The sequence below is a fragment of the Thamnophis sirtalis genome, unplaced genomic scaffold (assembly GCF_051295495.1).
Source record: "Thamnophis sirtalis isolate CommonGarterSnake01/CBP01778 unplaced genomic scaffold, rThaSir2_p1.2 scaffold_4, whole genome shotgun sequence".
Classification (NCBI taxonomy): Eukaryota; Metazoa; Chordata; class Lepidosauria; order Squamata; family Natricidae; genus Thamnophis; species Thamnophis sirtalis.
This window is the reverse complement of record NW_028261384.1, coordinates 79,973,151-80,000,130: the sequence shown is the minus strand read 5'-3', so window position 1 is coordinate 80,000,130 and position 26,980 is coordinate 79,973,151. Positions and strand designations below refer to the sequence as shown.

General features: G+C 35.1%; 1 protein-coding gene across 1 annotated transcript; it reads left to right on the top strand.

Moving 5' to 3' along the window:
* On the top strand, window positions 1-25,043 carry SUN3 (Sad1 and UNC84 domain containing 3). Its single transcript, XM_087711858.1, has 13 exons — window positions 1-473; window positions 6,295-6,426; window positions 11,576-11,673; window positions 13,531-13,621; window positions 16,010-16,065; window positions 17,030-17,112; window positions 18,748-18,776; window positions 19,402-19,573; window positions 19,983-20,067; window positions 21,038-21,153; window positions 21,768-21,935; window positions 23,271-23,363; window positions 24,884-25,043. Exons 2-13 carry the CDS (start codon window positions 6,320-6,322, stop codon window positions 25,031-25,033), a joined length of 1,248 nt encoding a protein of 415 aa, XP_087567984.1. The 5' UTR covers window positions 1-473; window positions 6,295-6,319; the 3' UTR covers window positions 25,034-25,043.
* The last annotated feature ends 1,937 nt before the right edge of the window (window positions 25,044-26,980 follow it).

The following is a 26,980-nucleotide window of genomic DNA, read 5'->3' as shown; positions in this document are numbered from 1 at the left end:
AACTTTATTGTGAATTAAGTTCTCCTCTGACCGGCAAAAAGTGTACCGAGGATCCTTGGAGGCAAACGCATTCGCTCACACGCCCAGCACCGACATTCACCGAAGCTGCCGCTGCCCGCCTTGCTGGTAGCGCTTGGGGTCAGGGAAGAGGGGGCCGAACCTCTCGCACTCAGCGCCTTCCCGCCGCCCGCGAAGTTCGAAGCGAAACGACGAGTCACGCAAGCGAAGCGAAGGGGGCGGCGGTCCTTAAGGAGCTGCAACAACAATCCCTGCTGCTATAGCAACACAAAACATTCCGCCGCTCGCTGGCTGTTGGTCTGGCGGTCCCGGGAGCGCGCGAAGAGAAAAATGAGGAGATTAGAGAGAGGCGGCCCCAATTGCCTCCCTTCAGCCAATCAGAAGGCGGGCCGACGCCGGTGATTGCTGGCTGCTTTGGCAAAGAAGCGGCGGTGGGAGCTTTTCATCCCTGCGAGGTGAGGCACGGTTGCCCTTCCTGCCCTCAGATCAGGGCCGTTGAGTCGCCCTTCCCTTGGCTCCTTGGCGTAACCCTCATTTTCCAGCCTTTTGCTGTCCGCTGAAAGATGTTTAGCCTTGGGAGGCAAGGGAGGCATGGCTCTCAGGATCGCTGCGAAACTACACGGGACCCTTCTTGCCTTTGCGGCAAGAGAGACTGGCGGGATGCGGACCTGTGTTTGCGTGTGTAAAATAATAATAATAATGTGTTAATGTACACGTTACCCTCTCCTTTCCAGATATTATTTGCAGTTGGAAGATGTATCCATTCCCAAGCTTTCCAAGTACTGTTTTAAGTTCAATTGCAATGTTTAAAAGTAGACAATTAAAAGTGAAAATAATTAATGCAGAACTATAGTAATGTAATATCAGAAAATGACAAAGCAATAACTAAAATGGAACAATTCATGTTTAGTATATGGAGGATGAGAAACAAAGTAAATTGAATCATTTTAATCAAATAAGGATTTAAATCTTGGAACTGTTACAAATCTTACAATGATAGAAGTACAAATAATGGATTTAAATAAATTATTTCCAAAGTTATCTAAGATAACTTTTAAATGCCTCTTTAAAAGGTGGAATATACCGATCTTTGGACCAGCAAGAGTACTATACCACTCATTTTCCATCTTTTGGTTATGGTTAAGTCTTTCATCTTTATTTTTCGTCCCATTCTAGAATATTTTACTTAAATTTGATTGTAGTTTTAAAAATACCACTAAAGCGATGAAAATGAATTGCTTTGCTGTAGAGGTGGAACTAATGCTAACAGCCTTTTGAACAAATTACTTCTTAATTCATGTGTCATTCTAAGATTTTTAAAAGCCAGCTTGACTGGGCTATGGTATTGATGGGAGCAGGAGGCTCATGTTTTTAGAAACAGGAGTGCCTTTGATTAATGTGTCTATACTCCAGAGCGTCTTATACACTGAAAAATATGGTACACAGAAATTTACTAAAAACTTTAATAATCTGAAAACTCATTATAATGTTGGAAGCACAACCTTGAATATTCAATTAGTCATTAATAAGATCATGCTAAGAATATTAGAATGTTGTATGTTGTTACATAGAAATGTACAAAGTTGCTAGACATGCTTTCTAAATGCTTTATTTCTTAAATTATGCTAGCCAATGAGAACACATTCCAAATCCAATATGTTTGAACTTTATATAAAGTGACCCCCCATTTCACACCTTGTACCTGTCTTTGTAGGAGACCTGTCTTTTTTTAAGATTTATATCAAAGATTTATATCAAAGCAGAGGGCAGAATAGTCTTCAAAAACTAAAAGAAAGACCAAATGATCATTATCTTACTGAACCACAGTTCACAATATATGGACAGCTCACAATATATGGACAGCCCATAAGAGCTGAGGTGGCGCAGTGGTTAGGGTGCAGTACTGCAGGCCACTTCAGCTGACTGTTATCTGCAGTTCAGCGGTTCTAATCTCACTGGCTCAAGGTTGACTCAGCCTTCCATCCTTCTGAGGTGGGTGAAATGAGGACCCAGACTGTGGGGGCAATATGCTGACTCTGTAAACCGCTTAGAGAGGGCTGAAAGCCCTATGAAGCAGTATATAAGTCTAACTGCTATTGCTATTGCTATATACAAAATACAAAAGAATTATAAGAAGACAAAGAAAATTTACATCCCAGTGAATACCAATCCAATAAAAAATGTAGCAGAGGCTGTAATGCAGTGCCTATAATCCATTGCATTCCCATACATACAACCCAAAGTATGGATCCTATACCTAATTACATCTTTCTCATAATAAAAGGGAGGTAAACAGTTACTGAGGCATGGCAGTTTGCTGCACACGGCTTCTACCTTTATATGACCTCTATCTCTACATCTCACTCTCTTCTATTTTGTTAGACAAGGTATCATAAGAGGGGTTAATGAAAGGGTCATAATCAGGAGAGGAACATCCTTGCAGTTTCTTATACAGGGAATTTACCTGACCCTGAGGCAGTGTGGGAGGGGTTTCAGGGCAAAAAGCTGTGATGCATATATTGCAAAAGGAAAGAAGACACTGAACAAAACAGCACCCACCAATCAATAGAGCACAAATAATGACTAAATAATGTAGGACATTTCCCAATAAGCCTGTGGGCAACCAAGCCCAAAGGCTTTCCCACCAAGATCCTAAAGTATCAATTTTCAAATCAGAGGCCAAATTGTGTAAAATATTGAGCTGGTGCTGGATGGTGAGTGATTCATCTGAAAGGTTGAAACAACACATTCCTTCGAAACTTTCACAATCCAAGTGCTGGTGCAGAAGCAAATAATCAATAGCAGTGCAATTTTGTAAAATAGTCTTTCACAAAGCTTGCAACTCGTGGTTAATTGCTGAAATAACTGAAGAAGTAGTATTAATTGTTTTTGCCAAATTGCACGCAACAGCATTAATGTTAAGATGAGCGCAAGCAGCAAGTTCTGGCATACCCATTATAGATATAGCCAACGCTACATATTCCGCTTTATTAAGTAAAGTTGTCTCAGAGTCACAAGTGACTCCACGTCGAGGGTGGTTTGAGTGAATTTGCTGTTTGGAAAGCAAAATAGGAATCAACCGGCTGAGACAACACTGTGCTTTACTAATATTAGCAGGAATGTAATTAAAAGTTTCTTGACCACATGTAAAAAAAACCCATCCTTACAGGAGGCAAACATGGACAAAATTAAAGGAAGCCTTAAAAGCTGTACAGTTTAAAACAGGTGAACTAATATGAAAACAGTGGGTTTTTTACTTGAAGATGTACAATTAACTATTTTTGTGCATGTTATATTCTCAGGGACTACTACTACTGGGGTGTGCAAAGCAATTGTGTCAGGGGGTGGATCATAGGCAATCAACCCCAACTAGATATAGTCCCATGGTCAAAGTTTTCATTTAATAGAAATCTAGTCAAGACAGTGAAGTTTTGAATTACTGAAGACCGGGTACAAACAGCATGTAGAAAGCAAATTTTCCATGTCATACAATTCAGGTAAGCAAAAGACATCATTTTGTGTGATGTTAGCTAGCTGCACTCATACGTTTTGCTTCATTCGCTGCTCAAGTGAGTGTTTGGGTGAGATGACAGCTGCTGTCATAGAGGGCAGAAATTAACAAACATAAACAAATTATGGCTAAGGAATTGGCAGTTAAAACCACAAAAATGGCAGTGCATAAGTTCTCGAGGATTTACTCCACTTGTTGCTGCTGCAGCACTGCCTGCACTTTGATTATCAGGTTTTTCACATCTCCCCATGCCACTGGGCCGATGAGATCATATTGGCCACTGCGTCGTCTGTAGAGTCACTTTGGCCAATTCTGGAACTGGATTCAGGGACTGGTGCCACAACATCCTTAGCTGGATGGACGGTAATGTGCTGGAATCCACAAGGATCCTGTAGGAGCAAACGCAGCAGCATATCCTCGTTCCCAAGTAATCGGAGGGACTGGCCCTAGCCATGTTTTGTCTGGTAATGCCCGATAATATACTGGGGGGGAGGGGAGGCAAGCTTGTTTTCTGTTGAAAGTGTCTGTGATCAATGGTTGAATTTTGAATGGAGACATTCAATTGATTAAAGGTAAATAATACTTTTTTAACCTGTTGTGTTACCCATGACAAATTGGGTACCCGAGAGCCCTCCTTTTTTATTTGTTTGTGAAGACAGTCCTTAAAGGACCAATTAGCACATTCCACGATGGCTTGACCTATGGAATTGTAGGGTAGCCCATGAGTAAGAACAATATTCCAGGCTGTACAAAATTGCAAGAAGGCCAATGAAGAATAGGCCGGGCAGTTATCAGTTTTTAAAGAGGAGGGTTTGCCCAAGGCAGTAATGGTTGAAAAAGATGAGAAATAACATGATTAGCTGTTTCCCCTCATTGAGGTGTGGCCCAAAGTGCTCCTGAATAGGTATCAGTAGATAAATGAATATATTTCTAGGGAGCCCAGAGGACACTTTTTAATCAAAGCCTCTGGCAGCACCTCTCTGCTGGAATAGTAAAGAAGGGCAGTGGGAAAAAGGGACTGGCTTCACCAAACCTCACACGGCCCATCCCAGGGGTCAAGTCCTCCATGGCTCATGCTTGCTCCTCAGCTAGCCCAGATTTCCAAAAAGTTGCTAAGAAGAAAAAGAAGTAGTAGCAAAGAGCCCCAAGGAGAGCTCGCCAGGGTGGCCAGCTTTCCAAGAGAGAGAAAAGAGATACAGAGACAGAGAGACAGAGAGATATACACACACACACAGAGTGAGATACAGGCATACACACACACACATAGACATTATAAATATGTACACACATAGACAGACAAACAGACAGAGAAAGAGGGGGGAGGGGGAGTGAAGGAGAGGGAGAGAGAGAGAGAGAGAGACAAGGAGATAGAGTGGGGAGAGAGGGGGAGACAGAGAAAGAGACAGAGAGGGGGGAAGAGAGAGACATAGACACAGAGAGAGCGATGCAGAGAGAGAGATATATACAGAGTTGGTGGGAGAGAGAAATACACAAAGTGAAGGAGAGAGATTTCAAAAGTTTTTTGTGGTTCCCGGTGTTTTCGTTCTCTACCCTAATGACCGGCTGGGTAGGCATGGCTAGGGGATCATGTGACTGGGTGAGAGTGAGTGATATCAAATTGGCCACGCCCATCCAGGTTTTATGGCTCCCGGTGTTTTCTATGGTAAATTGGTCCAAATAGCTCTTTGAATGTTTAAGGTTTCAGACCCCTGGGCTAGCCAGTAGAATTAACATGAGAATAAACTCACTGCCGATTAGCACTGGTGAGATTACTCAAACATCTGCAAGAAAAAACCAAGCTCAGAAAGCACCAAGGACTGCACAATTCAACTTTAAGCTACTAATATTCTCTTCTATCGAATATCTATATCTACATGGCCACTAGGAGATGAGAATTAGAATTAGAAATTAAAAAATTAAATTGGGTCAATATTAATTGGAAATTTAAATTTTATAAAGCATTTATTTTAAAAGTGACCCAGCTCCCTTAAATATTGCTAAACATATTCTTGCTTATGTTACATGTTATAAATATGTATATTGTGTAAGTGTTTTAATGAAGGTGCTTGTTAAAATTGACATCTAAATGAAATATATTTGTATTTGATAAAAGTAATTCTGCTAAAGAAATTTTGTGACCCCTTCTACATATATAATTGTATGTTTGTCAGTAACCATCAAATTCCCTTAAGCTTACATTATTTTTACTTTGCAAGGAAACAAACTATTTATAACGTTGCTCCACAGGATTTCCTGCCACTTGAGAGAAGGAAGCAAGAGAATAAAATTATAACAATCTTTTTAGTGTAGTATTTGTTGATTCAACAATTCATTTACAAGAACTTGTTTAAAAATAATGCAAATTGGATAAAAATATTAGTGTACCATTGTAAAAATTAGAGATGGACTACATAACAGCTAGACCATTTTTTATATACTTTATGATTCTATTAAATATTTATACATGTTGCATTAACTGAAATCTTAGTACAAGCTCCAGAAAGAATCCTACATTAGAATAAATGAATTTCCAAGCAAGTTAACTCTATTCGTATACTACTGTAGAAAAGAAAGTATTTCAAAATTTAAATAATAGGCAACTCATGCTTGACATATTTTAATGTAGAACTTTGTTTTAATAATGCACATAATTGACTTTTTTTATCCTAGCTATGGATAAAAAACATGCTATGTCTAGTTTATTATGTATTAATACTGCAATTCATGTTTAATTTTCTTTTAAATCCTAATTTATATTATTCCAGGGTCAAGTATTAATCAAATCAAACTATGGATGGAAACAAAAAAACTTCAACAGGTGTTTATTCAATACAAGATTCTAATGAAGCAAGCTGTAGCAGTGTCAGCCTAGATACTGACACACAAGTATTAGAGAGGTATGCTTTATTTCCAATTTATTTTAAAACTGATGTGCTGTTAAATAGATGCGATGAAATATTCTCTCCTGTCGCAAATATGCTAAATAACTCCATAAAGAGAAAGTTCAGTGAAATTATATTTTCATCACACTTTAGTAAATAATGATTCTGAGAAGACAGAAACATACATCTGAGGAACTGTAACAGAAGAGGGGCTCAATCTATTCTCTAAAACAACTGAGTAATGGATGGAAATCTATCAAGGAGAAATCCAACCTTGAACTAAGAAGAAAATTCCTGACAGAACAATTAAGCAGCAGAATGGCTTCTCTCCAAAACTTATGGGACTCCATTACTAGAGTTTTTAAACAAGAAATAGGACAGCCATCTGTCCAGAAGCATATAAGTAGAGGGTTGGGTAGGGGGTTGGACTGGAAGACCTTCAAAGTACCTTCCAACTCCATTATTATGTATTCAATTTTCTAAATCAATTTTGAAATGAATATTGCAGTACCTGCTTTGTTCAATTTGATGAGCTGAAACGGGCTCATTCAAGAATCTACATCAATATAATTCAGTAGGTGTGTATAGATGCCGGTTGTTTTAAACAAATTAAATGGAACATCTTATATAAAGACATTCATGTTAGGAATACTTTTCTATGAAAAATGTGCAAAAGGGATTGGAAGGTCTCTTAAAATTTTGGATGAAACTTGAACCTCTGAAGAGTGATACCAATCAGTACCTTGAGAATATAGTTTTCAATGAGCTAGTGTACAGACTACCTTTGCCTAAAGCTTCATCTCTGACACCCAATAAAAAAAGAATTCAATCCAGAAACACTTCTTAAGAAATAATAAATAGTATGGTTTTGACTTACGTCTTAGTAATATGTGTTAAACCAACCATTTATATGTAACAAATATAAGTTAAAATGGAAAATGATTACATGATTATCTGTTAATTTCTGAGGACTTTAAATCCATACTGTACCTATGAAGTCCTTGCGGATTTTACTCCACTAGTCGTTGCTGAATATAGGAGGCAGTGCTCATTTCCATTTCAAGGCCATTGAGCCAATGCTGTCCGAAGACATTTACATGGTTATGTAGCCAGCATGATGTTATGGAGCACTGTTGTCTTCCCACTGAACTGAGTCAAGATTTATTTACTCACATTATAGTTGGAGCTGGAACAAGGATGAGAGCTCACCACATCGTGTGGCACTCAGGTCTCGAACCTGAGCTGCCACCTTTCCAGCCAATATGCCCAATATCTTAACTGCTGAGCCACCATGCCATCCTATTTATGGCTAGATCACATTTCTAGGATTTTAAGATTTTAATCATGAATATCTCTGTCTTGTTTATATTTAGTGTCAGTGCATTATTCATCATTCAGTGTTATGGTACGTAGATAGCCATTAAGGAAGCATGGCAATTTTATGATGAATGGTACCAGAAATATAGATTTCAATATTGTTAACATATTAATTGAATCCTAATGCAAAGTTTATAGATACACTCCTCCAGCAAATCCATGAAGATCAGACTTCCTTGAAGTGGTCAGTATTAACCTCTAAGATTCGATGCACCTATCCGTTATTATTATTCATTGCACTATTAAAGTCATATTTATTAAACTATTTGCATACAGTGTTTGGGGAAGATGACCAATCTGAAACTTCATGAAGGTTGATGTGACAATGAGTTTGAGGACTCCTGATGTAGATATTTAAGGTTGGAATGTAGTTTGCAGGCAACTCAATTTGAGAGATTGGCTAAGAATCAGAACTTACTCTACAGTATTTCAGATAATCTAAAATGCACTGTTGCTTATGGTACTGAAAGTTACTAAGATATCTAGTGATTCTACATGATATCTAGTTATTGTAGAGAAACATTAGTAATAATATTCTCTAAAATTATTTGTGATGGATTTATAGTTAACCTAGTTAACCTATAGTCTGTAGGCATGGCTATTTGAAAGATTGGCTAAGAATCCAAACCTATTCTACAGTATTTTAGATAATCCAAAAATGTACTGTTGCTTATGGTACTGAAAGTTACTAAGATATCTAATGATTCTACATGATATCTAGTTATTGTAGAGAAACATTAGTAATAAAATCCTCTAAAACAATTTGTAATGGATTTATTTAATCTGTTTTAAATGGAAGAATCTGAATTTCTTATGTATATTTTGGAAGAGTAATTTCTTTAAATCTTAAATCTTCATTGTATAGGAAAGCCCTAAATTTTTATCAGATATTACAAAAAAGAAAAGAAGTAAATATTTCATTTAAATAATATATTGCTAAGGAGGTAAGAAAATTGTTAGAGGAAAAATTCAATTTGAAGAATAAAATAATTGGGTAATTTAATCATATATATTCTGATTTCACTGTACAATAGAAGTCAGGCATGTGCAGGAATCAACCTTAAACATCTAACAATATAGACTTTCAACAAGAGGTATCTGTATATATTCATTTAGTGACATGTTATTTGATGTAATACTGGCTTTGTTACAGCTCCCACGTATAAAAGCAGTATTTTTGACAGATAGAGACTAAAGACAAGCAATAACTAACTGATCATAACACAGGTTGCAAAAAAAAAAATATTCAAGAGCTGTTTTGGTTATTTCACATAATCTTTATGTTTTTTGGTGTGCTGAATCCGAAAATGACCTCCATTTTGTCACACTTATAAAATTAAAGTTTTATTACAATATTTTCATGAAAATTCTTTTTTGAACTAAAATGAGTTCACCTACACTAAACTCTATTCTTCTTCCTTGTAAGGCTCCTCTTGGTGCATTTACGCTTGTGAGTAGCATCTGGAATGTCTCTCTGAAGCATCCAACAGTAGTCTGCCATCATTGTAATGCTCCATTTTCCCTGTTATCTCCTTTCCATCTCTTTAATGTCTTGGTGGAATCGGTCACCTTGTTCCTCACTCACAGCTCCCAAATTTTCAGGAAAGCAGTCAAGGTGGGACTGGAGGAAATGCACTTTCAAACTCATCAGGAACCTAAAGCTTGAAATGCTTTCAGCATTATTCGGATGATCTTTTTGTAGTGAGGATCTTTGTTATTGCCTAAAAAATTCTGTATGACTTCTTTAAATGCAATCCACCCTTTTTTGAGGATCCGTCATAGTATTGACAAACTCTTGATCAACTATAAGCCTTCTAATGTCTGGTCCGACTAACACACCTTCCTTCAATTTTGCCTCCAACAGGCATGGAAACTTGGTGACCAAGTATTTGAAACATTCTCCATCTCTTGGAAGTGATTTTACGAATTGCTTCATCAATCCCAATTTTATGTGGAGAGGTGGTAGAAGAACTTTATGGGAAAGTACCAAAGTTTCTCTGAGGACATTTTTTTCACCGACTGTTAGCACCCTCGGCTGCCAACTCTTCTTGGTCCAGTGATTTTGTCAGTCACAACTGTCCCATAGACACAGAAAGCAAGGGTATTTGGTATACCCAGCTTGTTGCCCGAGTAGCATGCACAAGACCTTCAAATCCCCATACACTTGGCAACCATGGTCTTCATATTTAAGTTTACGAAGAACCAATTCCAAGGTCTCGTAGGTTTCCTTCAAGTGTATGGAATGACTTACAGGTATGGAAGGGTAAAAACCATTGTGGAGTAAAACTGCTTTGAGACTTCTTTTTGAAGAATCTATAAAAAGACCCCATTGCTCTGAAACATATTGGATTTTAAATTGACCCATCAGACCTTCGACATTGATGCAATAAACCAACTTGTCTTCCTGGGAGAAGTAAGGAAGGAACTCCTTTTCACGATGTCTGAACCATGAAGATGACACTCCTGGCAACAATAAATTCCTGCTTTTCAGCCTTGATCCGAGTAACTCAGCAGCATCTTTGGAAAGATTTAAGTCTCTTACCAAATCATTCATCTCCTCCTGAGAAAACAATTTTGGTCTTGTATCATCTTCAAAGTCAGAACTTGATTCGTCATCTGGTTCAGGTATGACTTCACCTTCATCAGAGCTAGGTATTTCTTCTAAGGTAGCAGGGGGCTTGGGTATTGGTATATCTGTGCCATGGGGGACGAATTGCTGAGTGAAGATTGGGGTATGAAATGGAATGCTTTCATTTGGAATTAAACCCTTTCACATCGCATGAACAAAAGTAACAATCATCACTATGGTTGTTTTGCTCTTGCCATACCATAGGAATCCCATAATGGAAAGATTTTTTCTTACCATTGAACCAGTTTTGGAGGTCCTCAACACACCATTTGCACACTTTATGAGTCGCCCAAACTTTATCCTGATCTCCAATTTTTAGTCCAAAGTATGCAAAGTATACTTTTTTCATAAAGTCTGTAATATTCTGCTGTTGCTTCAACACTGTATATTCACCACAGATGAAACCGAAACTGTCTGACGAATTAATACACTTTCGCGGAGCCATAACATAGTGGTTGAAGAATGACAAGCTAACATGAATTGCGATGAAAAAGTGTGAACAGCCTAGAACCAAGAACCTGATGATGATTCATGCACAAGTGTGGCATGCAGGAGAGGGCAGTTCTGTTTCTGTACGCAAGACGTCACAGTGCTGGCCACGCCCCCAGCACTGCCCGGAGATGCTGCTATCTGCCCTGTGTCTCCCACTGGATTCTTCAAGAAAGATTAACCCCTTCTACCATTAGAAGCACAGACTTAAAACTTGCTTAGCTTATGTATATATTGCTGACCATCAGATTTACAGTGCTATATTTTTTTTTACCTAACTCGGACAAACTCTTTAAGGTTTTTTTGGCCTTTTATATCTTAGATGCACTTATGTGAATTAATTAATAGTAATTTGGACTTTAAATTTTAAAAAATGATAAATTTGAAGACAATTTTGCATGTTGTGGCAAATCATGACGTATAGGAGTTTTTTCAATATTTTATTTGTTTTCAGCACACCAAAATACTTGGAAATTAGATGAAAATAATCAAACAGCTTTTTAGTCGCAGACCTGTGATAATCTTTATGCAATCTTAGATGCTTCATGAGTTATTGTATGTTGTTAGCCCCCAAGTGCTAAATTAAGTAAAAAAAATTCAATCTGATTAATCTGAAAAAACTTATGCTTTTATATTCTTTTGCATTATAAAATTTTCTTCATTCCATAGTTTACGTCAAGGGCAAAAATTATCTTGCAGCTGTACAGATAGCCACCCTCTCTTCAGTCATAATCGAAAAAATGCACAATTTCCATCCCCAGCCAAAAGTAAGTTCTTATAATTTGGATCCAGCCTTTTTTTTAATTAAGATTGGATTCACTGAAACTAATGGAACTAATTTTTGGAAATTGATGAATCTACTACATTAGATTTGTGAACCCAAACAAAAGTTGAATTAACTTTGACAAAAATATTTTACTTATCAATAAAAAAGACACAAAAAAATAACAAAATTACTAAGCCAATTTAATTAATATCTGAATTTATGCCACAATTTGAAATATTCTGTAGGAAAGGTCAAGAATTACAGTACTTTTTTGTTTGCCTTCCAAAAAACTGGGCTGAGTTAACATGCTCCAGGTCTCATTCATAAGTAATATCACTTAATAAAAACTAGGAAGTACATTTCTCTGTCACAGCATTGACATATATTGGGATAATGGGAATGGCAAATCCTTTGATTGTTTTCTGTTAGTTATTTTTCTTCTGGCATTTGAATGATGTTAGTATTGTTGTTGTTTTATATGAGTACTATATTGGCCTTTACAGGGCAGAATAAAAACACATGTAATGCTTATGAAAGATACATCTAACTTCTAGAATCAGCAGTGACAGCATGTGGCGTATGATTAAGATATAGGCTACATGACTTTCACAGAGTGTTTTCATATAGCAAGTTCTGTTCAAAAAAATTATTGTGTTGAATCACTGGCAGGAAACTGCTTTTGACTGCTTCTAGATTGCCTTATTTTTTGAATTCTGCAAACAATCTAATAAAAAAACACTGCTGAGTTTTAACATATGTTAACTAAGTAGTTTGTTATGCAGTTAAAGCCATGTATGTATGTATGTATGTATGTATGTACGTACGTACGTACGTACGTACATACATATTTATTTATTTATTAGTATGCCACCAGTCTTGCCCAAAGTGACTCTAGGTGGTTCATAGGCATTGAATCAATGCAGAGTAAAAAAAACAACAATAAATAAAGGTATTTAATTGAAAGATTCAATTAAAATAAAACTAAGGATGGAGATAGAGGGAGCAAAGTGTTTATTAGGACCCCACGTTCATTGATATAACTACGTCTTCAAGGCCTTTTGGAAGATCAAAAGGGTAGGATTGGATCTGATCTCGAGGCAAGATGTTCCAAAGAGTGGGAGCCATGGCAGTTAAGACTCTTCTTCAGCTGAAATTTCTTGGCTCACAAGATCTTTAGCATGCCCCTTCTGCTGAGAGATGTGGGATGGTAATCCAATCAGTTTGAGCAATTTCTCAAATATGCTAGACCTATGCATGAAGGTTTTAAAGATGATAACCAATATGTTGAATTGTACCTGGAAACAAATGGCAGCCAGTTCAGCTGGGTTCTGCACCAAATGAACCTCTGGATTCTTTTCAAGGATGGCTCAATGTAAAATGAATTGCAGTAGTCCACGTGTAAGATGACAGGGACTTGAGTGATTGAGTGCAGATTGCACACCAGATCTCTCTGGGGTAGCACAATTTCATCCAGAACTAAAGAACTTAGACAAGCTGAATATGTGTTCTAATGTCCTTGAGCTAGTTATATGGTGCCTTAGTTATTGTATTACAATTATTTTTAATTATATTTATTTGGTTTATAGGAATTTTATCATAATGCTTTTCCATTGTGTATTGCTTGTAAGCTGTCCAGAGCTTTAAGCTGGGCATCCAAAATTTATTCCAAACAAAAAAATAAAATTATTTTTCCTTCAAAACTTGCCAGTTATTGTGATCTAGCAAAGAAGCTTCATATACTAAAAATATCTGACTAAATTCAAGAAAAAAAATAACCACGTGGAACTTTCATGGATTTTGAGGGTGTTGTGATCATATATTGTATTATTTGATTGTATCCTTCTATATATTTTTCCAGGAAGTATGTTCAGACTCATCTATAATTTGATAGTTCTAAGCCTAATAACTCCATTCTGCTTAGTGAAAAAACTCTTCTGCTTTATATCAAGGTAAACTGGATCAAGAATCTTTTTGGAGAATAAATTATGACTATCCAGTAGTTCTAATTTTTAAATTTGCATTTATTAGCAATCTTACGCTATTTTTCAAGTCATGTTTTCATCTCTACTATTGGAAATCTCCAAATCACATCAGGAGTAATTTCAGAACTAATTTGCATTTTTTTAAAATATTAATAAAAACTATCTAGAATAAATCTGAATATAATTTAAGGATATTGATTTGTATTCCATGCTATTTGATTCTTGGAAGGAAATAGTTTCTTAAAATGTCGGAAACATATAGTATCATTTTCTAAGCAAATAAGACTAAACAGTTAACATTATCACTATAGGTGACTAGTCACCATTTTTTTCTCACTTAAGGATGAATGGATGAGAATCACCTGTTAGTAAAGAAAGGTCTTTTCTTTGAATAGGAATTGTGATTTGCTTTTTTATATTAGAGGAAAGTTTCCATTAATGCTCACCATTATCCTTGTTCTTTCAAGCATGCCAAATCTCATGCTGGAATGCTACCCTAGTACATAGCAATAGCAGTTAGACTTATATACCGCTTCATAGGGCTCTCAGCCCTCTCTAAGCGGTTTACAGAGTCAGCATATCGCCCCCAACAACAATCCATTTCTAACCCAGCTGACCCACTGAACAATTTGTGAATCATGGATATTCAAAGAAAATGATTGCTGAGGCAAGAGGTTATTGTTATTGTTGATGTTATTGTTGTTGTCATCGTCATCATCATTATCATTATTATGTCCTGCACTAAGCACATTGGGCTACAAGTGTATGTCACAGTTTTCAGTCCGCAGCTACAGTTTCCGCATTCTTCCATTTAAGGTTGATGTTCTTCAGATCTTCCTGAAATACATATGTACAAGAAAGTAAGGAAGTACATATATATAAAGAAAGCATTGGGCCACTGCCGCTCACTTAAAAAAAATAGCTGTAAACATCTGTGTGGAATCCAAGGGAAAAGGATGATGGAGAGTCAGCTTTGCTTTTAGCACACCAATTTACTTTTTATGCTGCTTTAAATTATACTTTTGAATGTAAAAAATGAAGTAGGAAGATGATAGTTACAACCAAAAAGATACCATATTAGACACCCTAGTGTTAGTAATATTTTTATAGTCAATTGGATCATTTAAAATACCAGTATAGTTACATAGTTGCCCACTACAAAGAAAAGGCAATAAGCCTGATTACTCAGTATTTATTACTTCGTACAAGAACTTTGCTCTTGAACAGACCTTTGGGAGTTGAAATTCAGTTGCTACAATTGGGAAATAGTCCTGTAAAGAATTCAGGATTCCTTTTTTTAAATTAGCAAATAGCGCAAAGATCTTGTATTAGTGGCATACATCTTCATGAATACACAGAGCCAGATTTTCAAAATAAAGCTATCAGGTGCAGGTCAGAAAAAATCTAGGTAACTACTTGAAAACAGCAAATATATTTTTATACCCAGATATAGTAATCCTTATTATAAAAGTATTAAGTTTATTTCTGATTGAAACATTCAGCTAAAGTAAATTTTAACTTTGGAACAAAAACTAGAACTTGTTGGCATTGGGCAACTGCAAGTTAGCAGAGATTATTTCCAAATGTACTATGAGTCCCTTTACCAAGATTTATTCAGAGGATGGAGATGAGTTATAAAATTTCAGTAAATTTAAATTTTCTCATTTAAAATGAATATAAGACCACATACAATAGAATGGGAACTTTTGATTTTCTTTCTGATAGTTTTTCTGTGATGCAGAAAGGCAGAGAACAGATCTTTTCACAGATATCAGTTATCATTGCAGTCACCTGTTTATGTACAGGTAGTCCCTGACTTAAAACAATTTGTTTAGTGACCATTCAAAGTTACAATGACACTGAAAAAAATGACTTATGATCAAATTTCATACAACTATTGCAGCATCTCCCTGGTCATGTGATCAAAATCTGGATGCTTGAAAACTGGCTCATATTTATATTGGTTGCAGTGTCCTGTGGTCCTGTGATCACCTTTTGCGAGCTTCTGACAAACAAAGTCAATAGGTAAACAAGATTCACTGAACCACTGTGTTACTACTAACTTAAAACTGCAGTGATTCATTAACAACTATGGCAAAAACGATTGTAAAATGGGGCAAAATTTACTTAACAAATGTCTCATTTAGCAATGGAAATTTTGGAGTCAGTTTTGGTTGTAAGCTGAGGACTACCTGTAATAGTCTCCTGAATCTTTTTATTCTGGAAAGTCTATCCTACAAAACCAATTAAGTAAACAGAAGATTAAGATAGAATATCACAATGGGATTTTAAGGACATGGAACCAAATAATTGTGAGATTAATTCTTGATTTTTCTTGTTTTCTGTTGCTTTTAGCGGGAGCCATATTCAGAAAATTGTTGTTTGGGTGACCCTAATCCACTTGCTGTTTGGTAAGCTTATAATTATGTTATCTTGTATTTAGATTTATACTGTACTATATATATATATTATATCATATTATGTTATAACATTATTCTAACATCATATTATCACAATATAAAACACAAATAACAACAAGAAAATAGGGAAATAGGTGAAGCTAGGCAAAATCACATCAGATAACTGTACAATTAGCACAGGAGCCCCTCTGTGTGCTCTCTCCACTTCTCTATATATACCAACGACTGCATCTCAAAAAATCCCTCTGTTAAAAGGATCTTTAATTTACATCTGAAGTTTACAGATGATACAACAGTGATTGGTCTCATTCGAGACAACAATGAATCTGCATACAGATGGGAGGTTGAACAACTAGCCTCGTTGTGCAACTAGAACAATCTTGAACTAAATACACTCTTAACTATCTACATTGTTCAGGGTAGTAGGATAAAAATAATGAAATATAGGTTCAACTTTATATTTTTACATACTTAATATACACTATTCATTTCTACAATAACAAATTTATCTGATTAGTAAATCCCAAAATCAGATATATATTTTTTGCTTCAAGCAAAAAGTCTAGACGCAGTTTCCAAATAGAAACAAAACTGGACATATTTTTTCTTTAATTAAAGCTAACTCCATCAGTTTTTGTATCCATTCTTCCATTGTTGGGATTGTTGTTTCTTTTCATTGTTTCTGTATAAAGAATTCTCCTGCAGTCAGCATATAACAAAGTTTCACATTTGTTTGCAAATTCTTTGTATAATAGTCAATCAATCATGCTAAAGAGCTGGAAGTTAAACAAGGTTAAAAATATTGATCAAACAAACTTTTGAAGAATTAAATACTTTACCTATTTTAGATTTCTGCTGAAATAGGTATATGTGATATAAAAGTTAATTTTAACTTTGCAGAGGAAAGGTGAAATCAACTTTTTTAAATAGAAAGTTTAAAAAACATTTTTAACAGGTGCTACTTACCTGGGACTGCTTGATGGAAACTGGCTGTCTGGAGATGAGTGGAAAGACTGCTCTATTTGTGATTTCATCCAGGTGATTTCCTATCATTGATTTAATTATTCAGCAATCTCTGTTACCAGCAGATCCAAAATGTGTACAGTATTGTATGCATTATAGTTATCTATAACAGGAATTAATTGTAATTCTTACAGTGTATTTTTCTTATGCGTAAGATTGACTCCTAGCAGCTACCTGAAGATTTTGCAGATTCTTAGACAGTAATTCCTAAAAGTGGTTTGATATTGCTGTGTTCCTGGAGATGAGAGAGGGTGACTGATCCAGAGTCACCTTATTGGCTTTCATACCTAAGGCAGGACTAGAACTCAGATTTTCTTGCTTCTAGTCCAGTACCTTCACTATCAGATTGGATCACATGTGGTGGGCTTCAGCAGCTGATTTTTTTTCAGCCCTCAGAGACCTACCAATCATGTTATAACTCTGCGTACTAGAAATGCTAAAAATCACTATCGTTTCCCATTATTTTTCAGAAGGCAAACATAACAACTATTAAGATAGCCTTGATGAAAATAAACCAGGGAGACTCTACCCACATCCTAGTAAGAAAGGAGAAAATTGCTTGTATCATATGTGCCTGCACATTGTGTCATTGCTCAAACAACAAAGCCACCATTCCAAAATTGGCCATTCCTGACTTAGAGGCATTAGGCTGCATTACTTAATATTATGGTATTCAAACTTACTACTGCTACTTTTCTGATTCTGTATCTATTTAAAGGCTAGGACGTTAATGCCAGGAAAATTTTTATCAGACTTTTTTTTTAACTAGATGAGTATTAATGGGAACAAGTAGTCATATCAACCCTATTTAAAATATGAATTTTTCCCCTAGATCAATTAACATTTGGGAATTTCTTTACAGCAACTTTGAAAACATTCAGTGTGCTGGGAGAATGTTATATGTGGTCTACATTGGCATGAACCATAATTTTGGGTTGTAAAAATGTTCGAACACTTGATTAAAATTTTGAGTATCAGAAAAAAAATTCTTAGCTGATCCTGAATGTCTATAAAGATTCTCAATCATCCAGGTCATGGTTGTCCCAAATGTGCTTTTTCAAGAGACAACGGGACTTTCTGGTTTTTCTTTGAAGATGTTTCATTTCTCATTCAAGCTGAAGAAGTTTCTTGGATGAGAAGAGAAACATCTTCAAAGAAAAACCAGAAAGTCCAATTGCCTCTTGAAAAAGCACCTTTGAGATTAGCTGATCCTGGTTATTAGGAAGATCAACTCCCAAGTACTTGAAAGGATTGCTTCTAGGTCTATATGCGGAACTTGAAAGCCATAAAGTGTCCCACAAAAAGGCAATAGTGAAGCAGTTTTATGCTGTGGCCAACGTTTGATAAGGAGCTGAACTCAGCTTGAAAACTTCATCTCTTGGTAAAGGACTGAATGTATTTATTTTCACCAATTAGCACTTATGCTCTCCCACATAATTAAAATGTTAATATTATATACAAGTTGGTCCACCTTTGTCCATAATAAACTTAAACAATTATGTAGCGATAGTTGTTCCCAATTCTATTTAAATAGGATTTTGATGTAACAAGGAGTATAAGAAGCTCATCTCAATTACACTTCCTACCTGCAGTTTAAAATAAACAATATGCATATTTTAATTTGGATGTATTTTTTTCCTTGATATATAGAGTGGAACCAAAGACCTGAGATCCTTAAAGTAAGAAAACATCAAAATTATTTTATGCTTATAGTTTGCAAGTATCTTTACTTCTGCTTATGGAAGAAAAAACACTTTTACACACAAACCAAGAATGACAGTTGGTTATATTAGCCCCCTACCAATGCAGTGATTCTTAGAAAATAATTGTAACAATGGTTAAGTCATTGCTCTGGTTAAATAATTCCCCCTCCCTTTCTGCCTAATTCTTCATAACAATGCCATTGTGGTACTGCTTAATGGATGGCTTCAGTGTATCATTGGCTTGTTTCCACTGGCTGAAGTTACCTGCTCTAACCTGCCTGTTTAACTATATAACAGCTGAGTGTTTCTGGGGCTACAGTTGGATAGAAAAACAGCATTAAAAACTTGTTTGTTCCTCTGTAAATGGATTCCAAGTTATTCAATGAATAGTGTTAAATTAATATTATGTTAAGGCAAGGACAAAGATTAGTCATTCCTCATAATACAATCATATCATGCAATATACAGATGAAATATATTTTCTAAATTTTCAGAATTGTTATTATTATATTTCATAGTTTCTAAAATGAAATGATTATAGACATAGTAAAGAATATGAAGAATGGTACTATGTATAATTTCCCTTTATTTTTTTTCCTAGGAAAGCTAATTACATTTTACAATCAAAGGCACTTCAAATCCAATTTCTGAAGGAGCAGAAGCAAAACCTGCAAATACAACTTCAAGATCTAAAATTGACTATGAACAATATTGCTTATAACACAGTTGGTCAAATATTAGAAGGATATGCAAGCAAAGGCATTACAAGATGGGTAAGAGATCTCATAAGATTTTATTGATAGAAATCATATTTGTGCCAAACCAATATAACCAAATTCACCAAATCAAATCCTGGCACGCTAGTAAACTTTTTTCATGTCCTTTTACTTAGTCTTGAGTTTGAGCATACTTAACTGGCAACAGCACAATGAAGTCAGGTAGACTGAAGGCATGATGCATGGACTTTCCTATTCTTATTTGTGTGTAATTTTTTATTACCTGTGCCACTTGTGGAGTAGCAATCCATGTCATAAGTGATGTATGTGATGCAACATTTGTGGAAAGTTGCAATTAATGTTTGGGTTTATTTTTTAAAATCATTTCTGGCACCTTTTCTAAATTTTCCCAAAGTTATAGATGTAGTAATGGATGACTTTTAATTTTATCTTTTATCCATTACAGAATATTGAAAAGATTCTTAAAAAATTAGAACAAAAGTTGGATGAAGATATTGTTCAGATGCCAGATTATGCACTCCAATCTACAGGTATTTGCAACAGCTATTCTCTAAACTACATATCTAGAATTTGGAAATCTCTACTATTCATATATAATACAGCTTTATTTAGTATAAACTATAATATGTATTTCAGTTATTAAATTAAAAGAAATGTCCAAGTATTTCATGTAATCATTGTACTACTTCTTTTAATAATGCAGTTTGTTAGAATGAATATCAACTACAATATCTGAAAAGTTTTCAAAGGCATTTTTGCACATATTTTAATATGCAAGTTCTAAGATGTTTACTATGAAATTGTACAAGTGCTTATAAGTTGCAAATTGGTAGCAAGATTTCCAGCTTTCTTACTAAATGCTTATCAGAAAATATTTACATCCAGCTACTGTCTTTTTAGACTTACTCCTAAAAGAATGAGCTCTAGGAATATCCTGGAGCTTAAGACATGATAGACAAAAAGGAATTGTAGCCCATTAAATATTTGTTTTTTCTATTTTAGACAGCCATAGCATTTCACTCAGAATAAATTCAAAAGGTAGATGTATTTTAGATGCAGCTAATAATTTTATGTCATCTTGTTGCACTTAAAATGTATGGTGGCTAGTTGCATATATTTATCTCTACAATGATAAATTAAGCAACAATAATATCAAAATCACCCTAATATGGCTTTTAATGATCTGGATAAATATAAATATGCATTGCAAATGGTTTATTCCCCAGGGTACATTTTCTGTTATTCTTCATTGATGATAGCAGATGCAGTTCAATTATAGACATACTGTAAAGAAAAAAAGGGAGAATCTCCCATCCCCAATATTATGTATTGAAGGAGTTTGCTAATTGTTTGTTGTACATAAACTGTAACAGAGTTTATATTTTCTGGAGTCTCTTTGATGTCAAATGGCATTAGTCTTGTATGCCTGATTTTTTTTCATATAATATTCTTTAAAATAGATAAATGATGAGATATTAAATTGTAATGCAATGTTTCTAGGTGCCAGTATTGTTCAGGCCAGAACCACTAGAAGCTACCACTATCCTGATGGAAACTATTCCTGGATGTCATTCATTATATTCCCTTTTGTGAAATCACCAGATGTAATTCTTCAGGTATAAATAATCATAAAGTAATGGGAGGCAGTGTTAGGCTTCAGGCTTCAGTGACTGTTAGATGGAGAATAGATTCTTTGAGATTTTACTGGCAACTATGGCTAGAATCTTCAGAGGCAAAGTGATACACTATGCAAACCAAAGGCAACTGCTTGGGCTTCAGTCTTTATAGCCACATGTCTTGAATTCAGATTGGCTTTTAGTCAAGCTGCTTTCTGATTGGTTCTTTGTGCCACATTCTGCCTGCCAACTTTGGGATTCAAATTCTTGATTCTTGGTTTATGCTTGGTTCTAGTTTATTTATTTAGCATATGACATGGATTCTAGTTGATTACAGTAGTTTGAACAGCTGAGTCTTGATGATATTCTTAGAAGTTTCTGATTTGCCTGAACATTTATTAAAACTTTCTTTCTTCAGTAGAAGTATTTCAAAGTGTTCCAAGTGACATTCAAAAAATATATAACACCTCATGTAATAAATGTCATTTATTAAACAGAATCTCAAACCAAAGAAATGAAAATGAATAATTAAATCTTTTGTAATTGACTGAGTTACAACATGTAAACAGTAGAAAGCTTAAATTATTCAGAATTTTCTCTGTGTTCTCTTTAAGCCCAATTACCATCTTGGAAACTGCTGGTCTTTTCCTGGAAGTCAAGGTGAAACTGTTATCAGATTAGCTAAGGAAATTATTCCAAAAGCTGTTACAATACAACATATATCTAAGAAAATCTCCCCCACAGATGAGATCTCTAGTGCTCCCAAAGATTTTGCTATTTATGTAAGCATCATGTTCTAATTTATCTACTAAATTTAAGTAAAAATTAACTTGCAACTTGCATTCTTATGATTGTTGTTGTTTAGGTCTGAGAGATTGCTATCTAGATCAGATTGGGATCAACTATCAAGAAGATGATTGTATTTGATCATTTCATTAAATATTTTTTATATCTGAACATGCTTTTATATGTATCCCAATATATTTGATATCCCAATATCCCAATTTTATATCCCAATATGGCACACATATTTTTTACACTTTATTATGTTATTAAACTAATGAACAAACCAACAAACATTAAGTCTTATATTCCGAGATCTTGACAAGCATAGACACAATAATAGAATCATAGAGCTGGGAAATTCCAGGTTCGATCTCCCTCTAATGAGTTTCCACCATTGCTTTTCATCCTGCCCTAAGGTACTATGGAATATCAATTGATCCCCTCTTGCTGAAGTATAATTCTTTGAAAGCTTGTGTTCCTTTATCCTGTTTAACATTATATGAAATCACTCAGGAAATAATTTATAACGTTGGCATGTAGTGCACGTAGCATATTAATAACTTGGTTCGACTGCTTCCTGCCACCTAATTTTAATAAAGAAAGAGATTTCCTAAGCATCACACAAAGTTAATTATGGACTAGATGAAGGAAAACAAATTAAAATCAAATTTAATTCTATGGATTTAACTATCCACTCTAAACTGCTTTAATTCATTAATTAGAGTGAATCTTATAGTACTTTCTGACGTAAAATTGACAAAACAAATTGAAGGAGCTATCACTTTATATTGTTTGATTACAGTCAAATATCAAGCTATCTATTCTAAGAAAGCTAATATGTAAATGGCACAAAATACAATGAAAAAGTCCAATGGTCACTGAAGAGATACTTTGTATGTGTGCACATGTCTTTGCATGGATAGAAACGTAAATGCATATACTGTACTCCAGTGCATTTTGCAAATTGGTCTTTCAAAGGCACTGTATAATTGCTCAGCCTATATTGACATTTTTCGGGATAAAAGAACTATATCTGTTGCTGAAATATGTGAACCAATAATTATATTTTTGCTTCATATTTCTGAGTAGTGTTGATGATAACTGTACAGTTAAATAATTGATTCTTTAATTAGGATATCACTGGGTCATTAATAAATAGCTAGTAAACCATGAACTGTCTCATATTAGTGCCTTAAAAATTCTTGTCCACAATTTAACTACTTACTTATGTAAGATTTGATTCCAAAACAGATAAAATCTTTGTCTTTCTTCTATTATGGAATGCTCTATGATGTCATGATTGTTGGTAATAAATCCTTTCTTTCCAAAAGGGGCTAAAAGCAGAAGAAGAGGAACAAGGAACTTTCTTGGGTCAGTTTACATATGCCATGGATGGATTCTTAATTCAAACATTCCAGTTGAAAGTATGTAGAAGTTGTTGGGAAATTTCCACACAATTTTAATAAACATTGCTGTTGACCAGGGGAACAGTTATAGTAATCCATACAGTTAGCATAACTATATATCATCATGATTTTCCATAAGATAAAAAAGAAAAAGGCTAGGATCTCTGGATAGGTTAATTTCTTTTTACATTAAATCCCAATCTAGTGCTAAATGAATGAACAGTAAGATGCCTATGTGAAATGCCAGGTTTTTGCATTTCCCTCTCTTTTGCCTGGGCAGAATAAGGGATTATTAGAATTTTACTTTGGCAGATTCTTATTTATTGGCAGATGAGAACCACCATTGCCACATATCATCTGTTATGGACCCACATTGTTTATCCATTGGCTTCTGAGTTTAAAATGCTGGTTTTTACTCATAAACGCCTTTATAACTTGGTTTTTAGCTTCAGGATCATCCTTCTCATGGAATCAACTCATTTAGTACATGCCTTCATTAGTACCTCCATAGTTTAAAAAAAAAACTGCATTTGGAGTGATTGGGGGCAACGATTTGCAGACACATTATTTTGTTGCAGTCCCTGGATTACAGAACAGTTGTATCCTAAAGTCAGAACAGTAGCCACACTCACGGTCTTTTGGAAATCAATCTAAACAAAGATTTTCTAGAGAAAATTCAAGAGACGAGTGCACATTCTCTACATTTATTATTATTGTTTTGGTTCTAATGTCTTATTTTACTAATCATAAAAAAGGTAATCGCACATGATTGACTCAATCTTTGCAACCTTTTTTGCAGCAGTCGTTAAGCAAACATGGTTATTAAGCACCGTGGTTAGGTCAACCCATTGTTTGCTACAGGTGTTTTTTTGCCAGAAACTAGATGTAAACGGCAGTTTTATGTAAAAATGTAAATTGATGGCAGGAACCTGAAACAGCTATAAATGCAGAGCAGTTTCTCAGTTCCCAAAATGCTGCCATGTGACTATGGGGTGTCAGCTTCAGAACTCCAGGACTGCGCCATAAGTACCTTTTGGGGGTCCATTTTAATTTCGAATGATTGCAAAGTGACCAGTTTTAAGTTGAGGGCTACATACATAGGAGTGTATATAGATTACAAAGATATAGAAATAATTCTAATATATACATACTGTTTTAATTCAGACCATGAACTCTTAATGTAAAATTAGAATCTGTAAAATAAATAACTTAAGAAAAATCTTGGCTTTTATGTGCTGTGTGTATTTTGCTTATTCTAGTGATTTTTTAAATAGTTTATTAAATCAGCTGCATTAAACCAATATTTTAAAATAAAGTCATGATTGATATTCCTTCCAATTATACGGAAGAAGAATGAGAAGGAGAGTGCTTGAGGCAAGTTGTGAATATAGAACTATCCCTATTGTATAAACGTGCTATTTTTATGTTAGTGTTCTGTGCACACTAGACATATTGCAAGAAAAATATATTACCTGTAATTACCTTTAATCACAATAATTAAGCAATGGCAGAATTAAAAAAATCTCTCTCTTTTTCAGAATGAATCTTTTGAATTGATGAGATATATAAAGCTGAAAGTAATAAACAACTGGGGCCATCCTAAGTATACTTGCATATATCGGCTTAGAGTGCATGGAAATCCAAGTGCATCTAAGAATTCTGTAGATGATCATGCTAATAAAGGATGAAGTGATAGCAGCCCAATGATTATTGTAATTTTGCCAAGCTTCTCATTCTAAACTAAAATGAAGAAATGCATTCTAGGAAGCTGATCTATTCTTTTTAGTACATTATAGTATAGCATACACTGTATAGCATATTATGTATAGTATTTTGTAATAGTATTTCTGTTTCTATTTCTATTATGAAATATAGGTAGTCCTCAACTTACAACCACAATTGAGCCTAAATTTTCCATTGCTAAGCAAGATATTTGTTAAATGAATTTTGCCTCATTTTACAACCTTTCTTGCTACAGCTGTTAAGTAAGCTACTGCAGTTAAAGTAGTAACACGATTGTTAAGTGCATGTGGCTTCCCCATTGACTTTGCTTGTCAGAAGCTCGCAAAAGGTAATCACATGACCCCAACTCACTGCAGCCATCATAAATATGAGCTGTTGCAAAGTGCCCAAATTTTGATCATGTGACCATAGGGATGCTGCAATGATCGTGTGAAAAATTGTCATGTCATTTTTTTCAGTGCCGTTGTAAGTTCAAATAGTCACTACATGAATAGTTGTAAATCTAGAACTATTTGTAGCATAGATTAATAAACAGAATTTTAAATTATTTGTGACTATTGATTGCTTCAGGGAGAAAAATACATGAAAAAATTACCACATAGGAAGACAATAAATTATATTTCTCTGTGGCCACAGACGTTTATTTTATTTTTGAGAAAAGCAACATAGCTAAAGTTGGCAGTGATCTCCATGGCTGCCCATGTAATTATATACAGTCACAGCTCATACACATGTATTGAACAAAGGTTTTGTAATGAGGAAAGAATGTACTCTTGCTGCATGCCAGCTTCCTCATAAATATCATGATATCCTGGCCTATCAGAGATTTGGGATTGAATAGGAGGTTTGTGAAGCACAGCTGCAGATGAAGATATGATTTTTAAAATCTGGCAAATAAACCCCCTTCTTCTTTCTTGCAATTTGGTTATCAGAAGACTTAAAGCACTTAAGTTTTATGACCATCAGGAAACATGAGTAGCAGCCCAATGCTAAAAAGTCATAATACAATCTTCTGCCAGTTACTATTAAAAGGCAGAATATTAAAAGGCATTTCAGAAAGACCTGCATTAAAAAAGTGGAACAAAGTTCTATGATTTAATTATATCTCATATTAAAATAGCTCAGATAGAATGTTTGATTATTATGAAGTGATCTGATCTGAAAACACCCAGGTTTTTTTTCCTTAGCGATCATTGTTCAATGATCAAATTTACAAGGGTGTTGAACAAAAAGACTTATGACCGGCATCCATACTTAGGATTATTGCAGCACCCATGCAGTCATGTGATTGCAATTAGTTCCTTGGTAACCCATTTGCACTTATGACAATTTGTAAGCACCCTGAGATCATGTGATCAGCATTTGCAATCTTCCCTGATGGCTTCCCAGAAAGCCAACAGGGAAGCTGGTAGGGAAAGTCAGAAGCTACTTCCACTAGGCTGGTTCCCAGGGGCTGGCTGTAAAAGGTCTCTCGTGAAATCTAAGTTTGGATTTTGGATGTGGGAAGCCCTCCCACTCAAAGTATGAAATATTTTGGAAATATTTAAAAGGCAGAATATTATATTTCCCTAAAGGAGAAATGGAGAAGCATGTTTTTAGGGGCAGAAAGCATCCCCCAGCCATTTTTAATAGCTCGCAACAGATGCCAGCACTTAAGGAAATAAAGAGCTTATTGAAAGAGGAAGTCAACTATCTAGATGGCTTCATTCATAAACAAAGCAAATACTGCAGACAGAAATCCGTTCAAGACAGGATATTTCAAAACTCCTTGCAGCAAAGTTTGACAGCTAACAAAGGCAGAAGGGTAGGATTAGTACAGTAGCTCCTCACCTAAGATCCAGCACAGGACAAAAGCCATTAGCCACAATAGGAATTGCCCAACACCCTTTCAG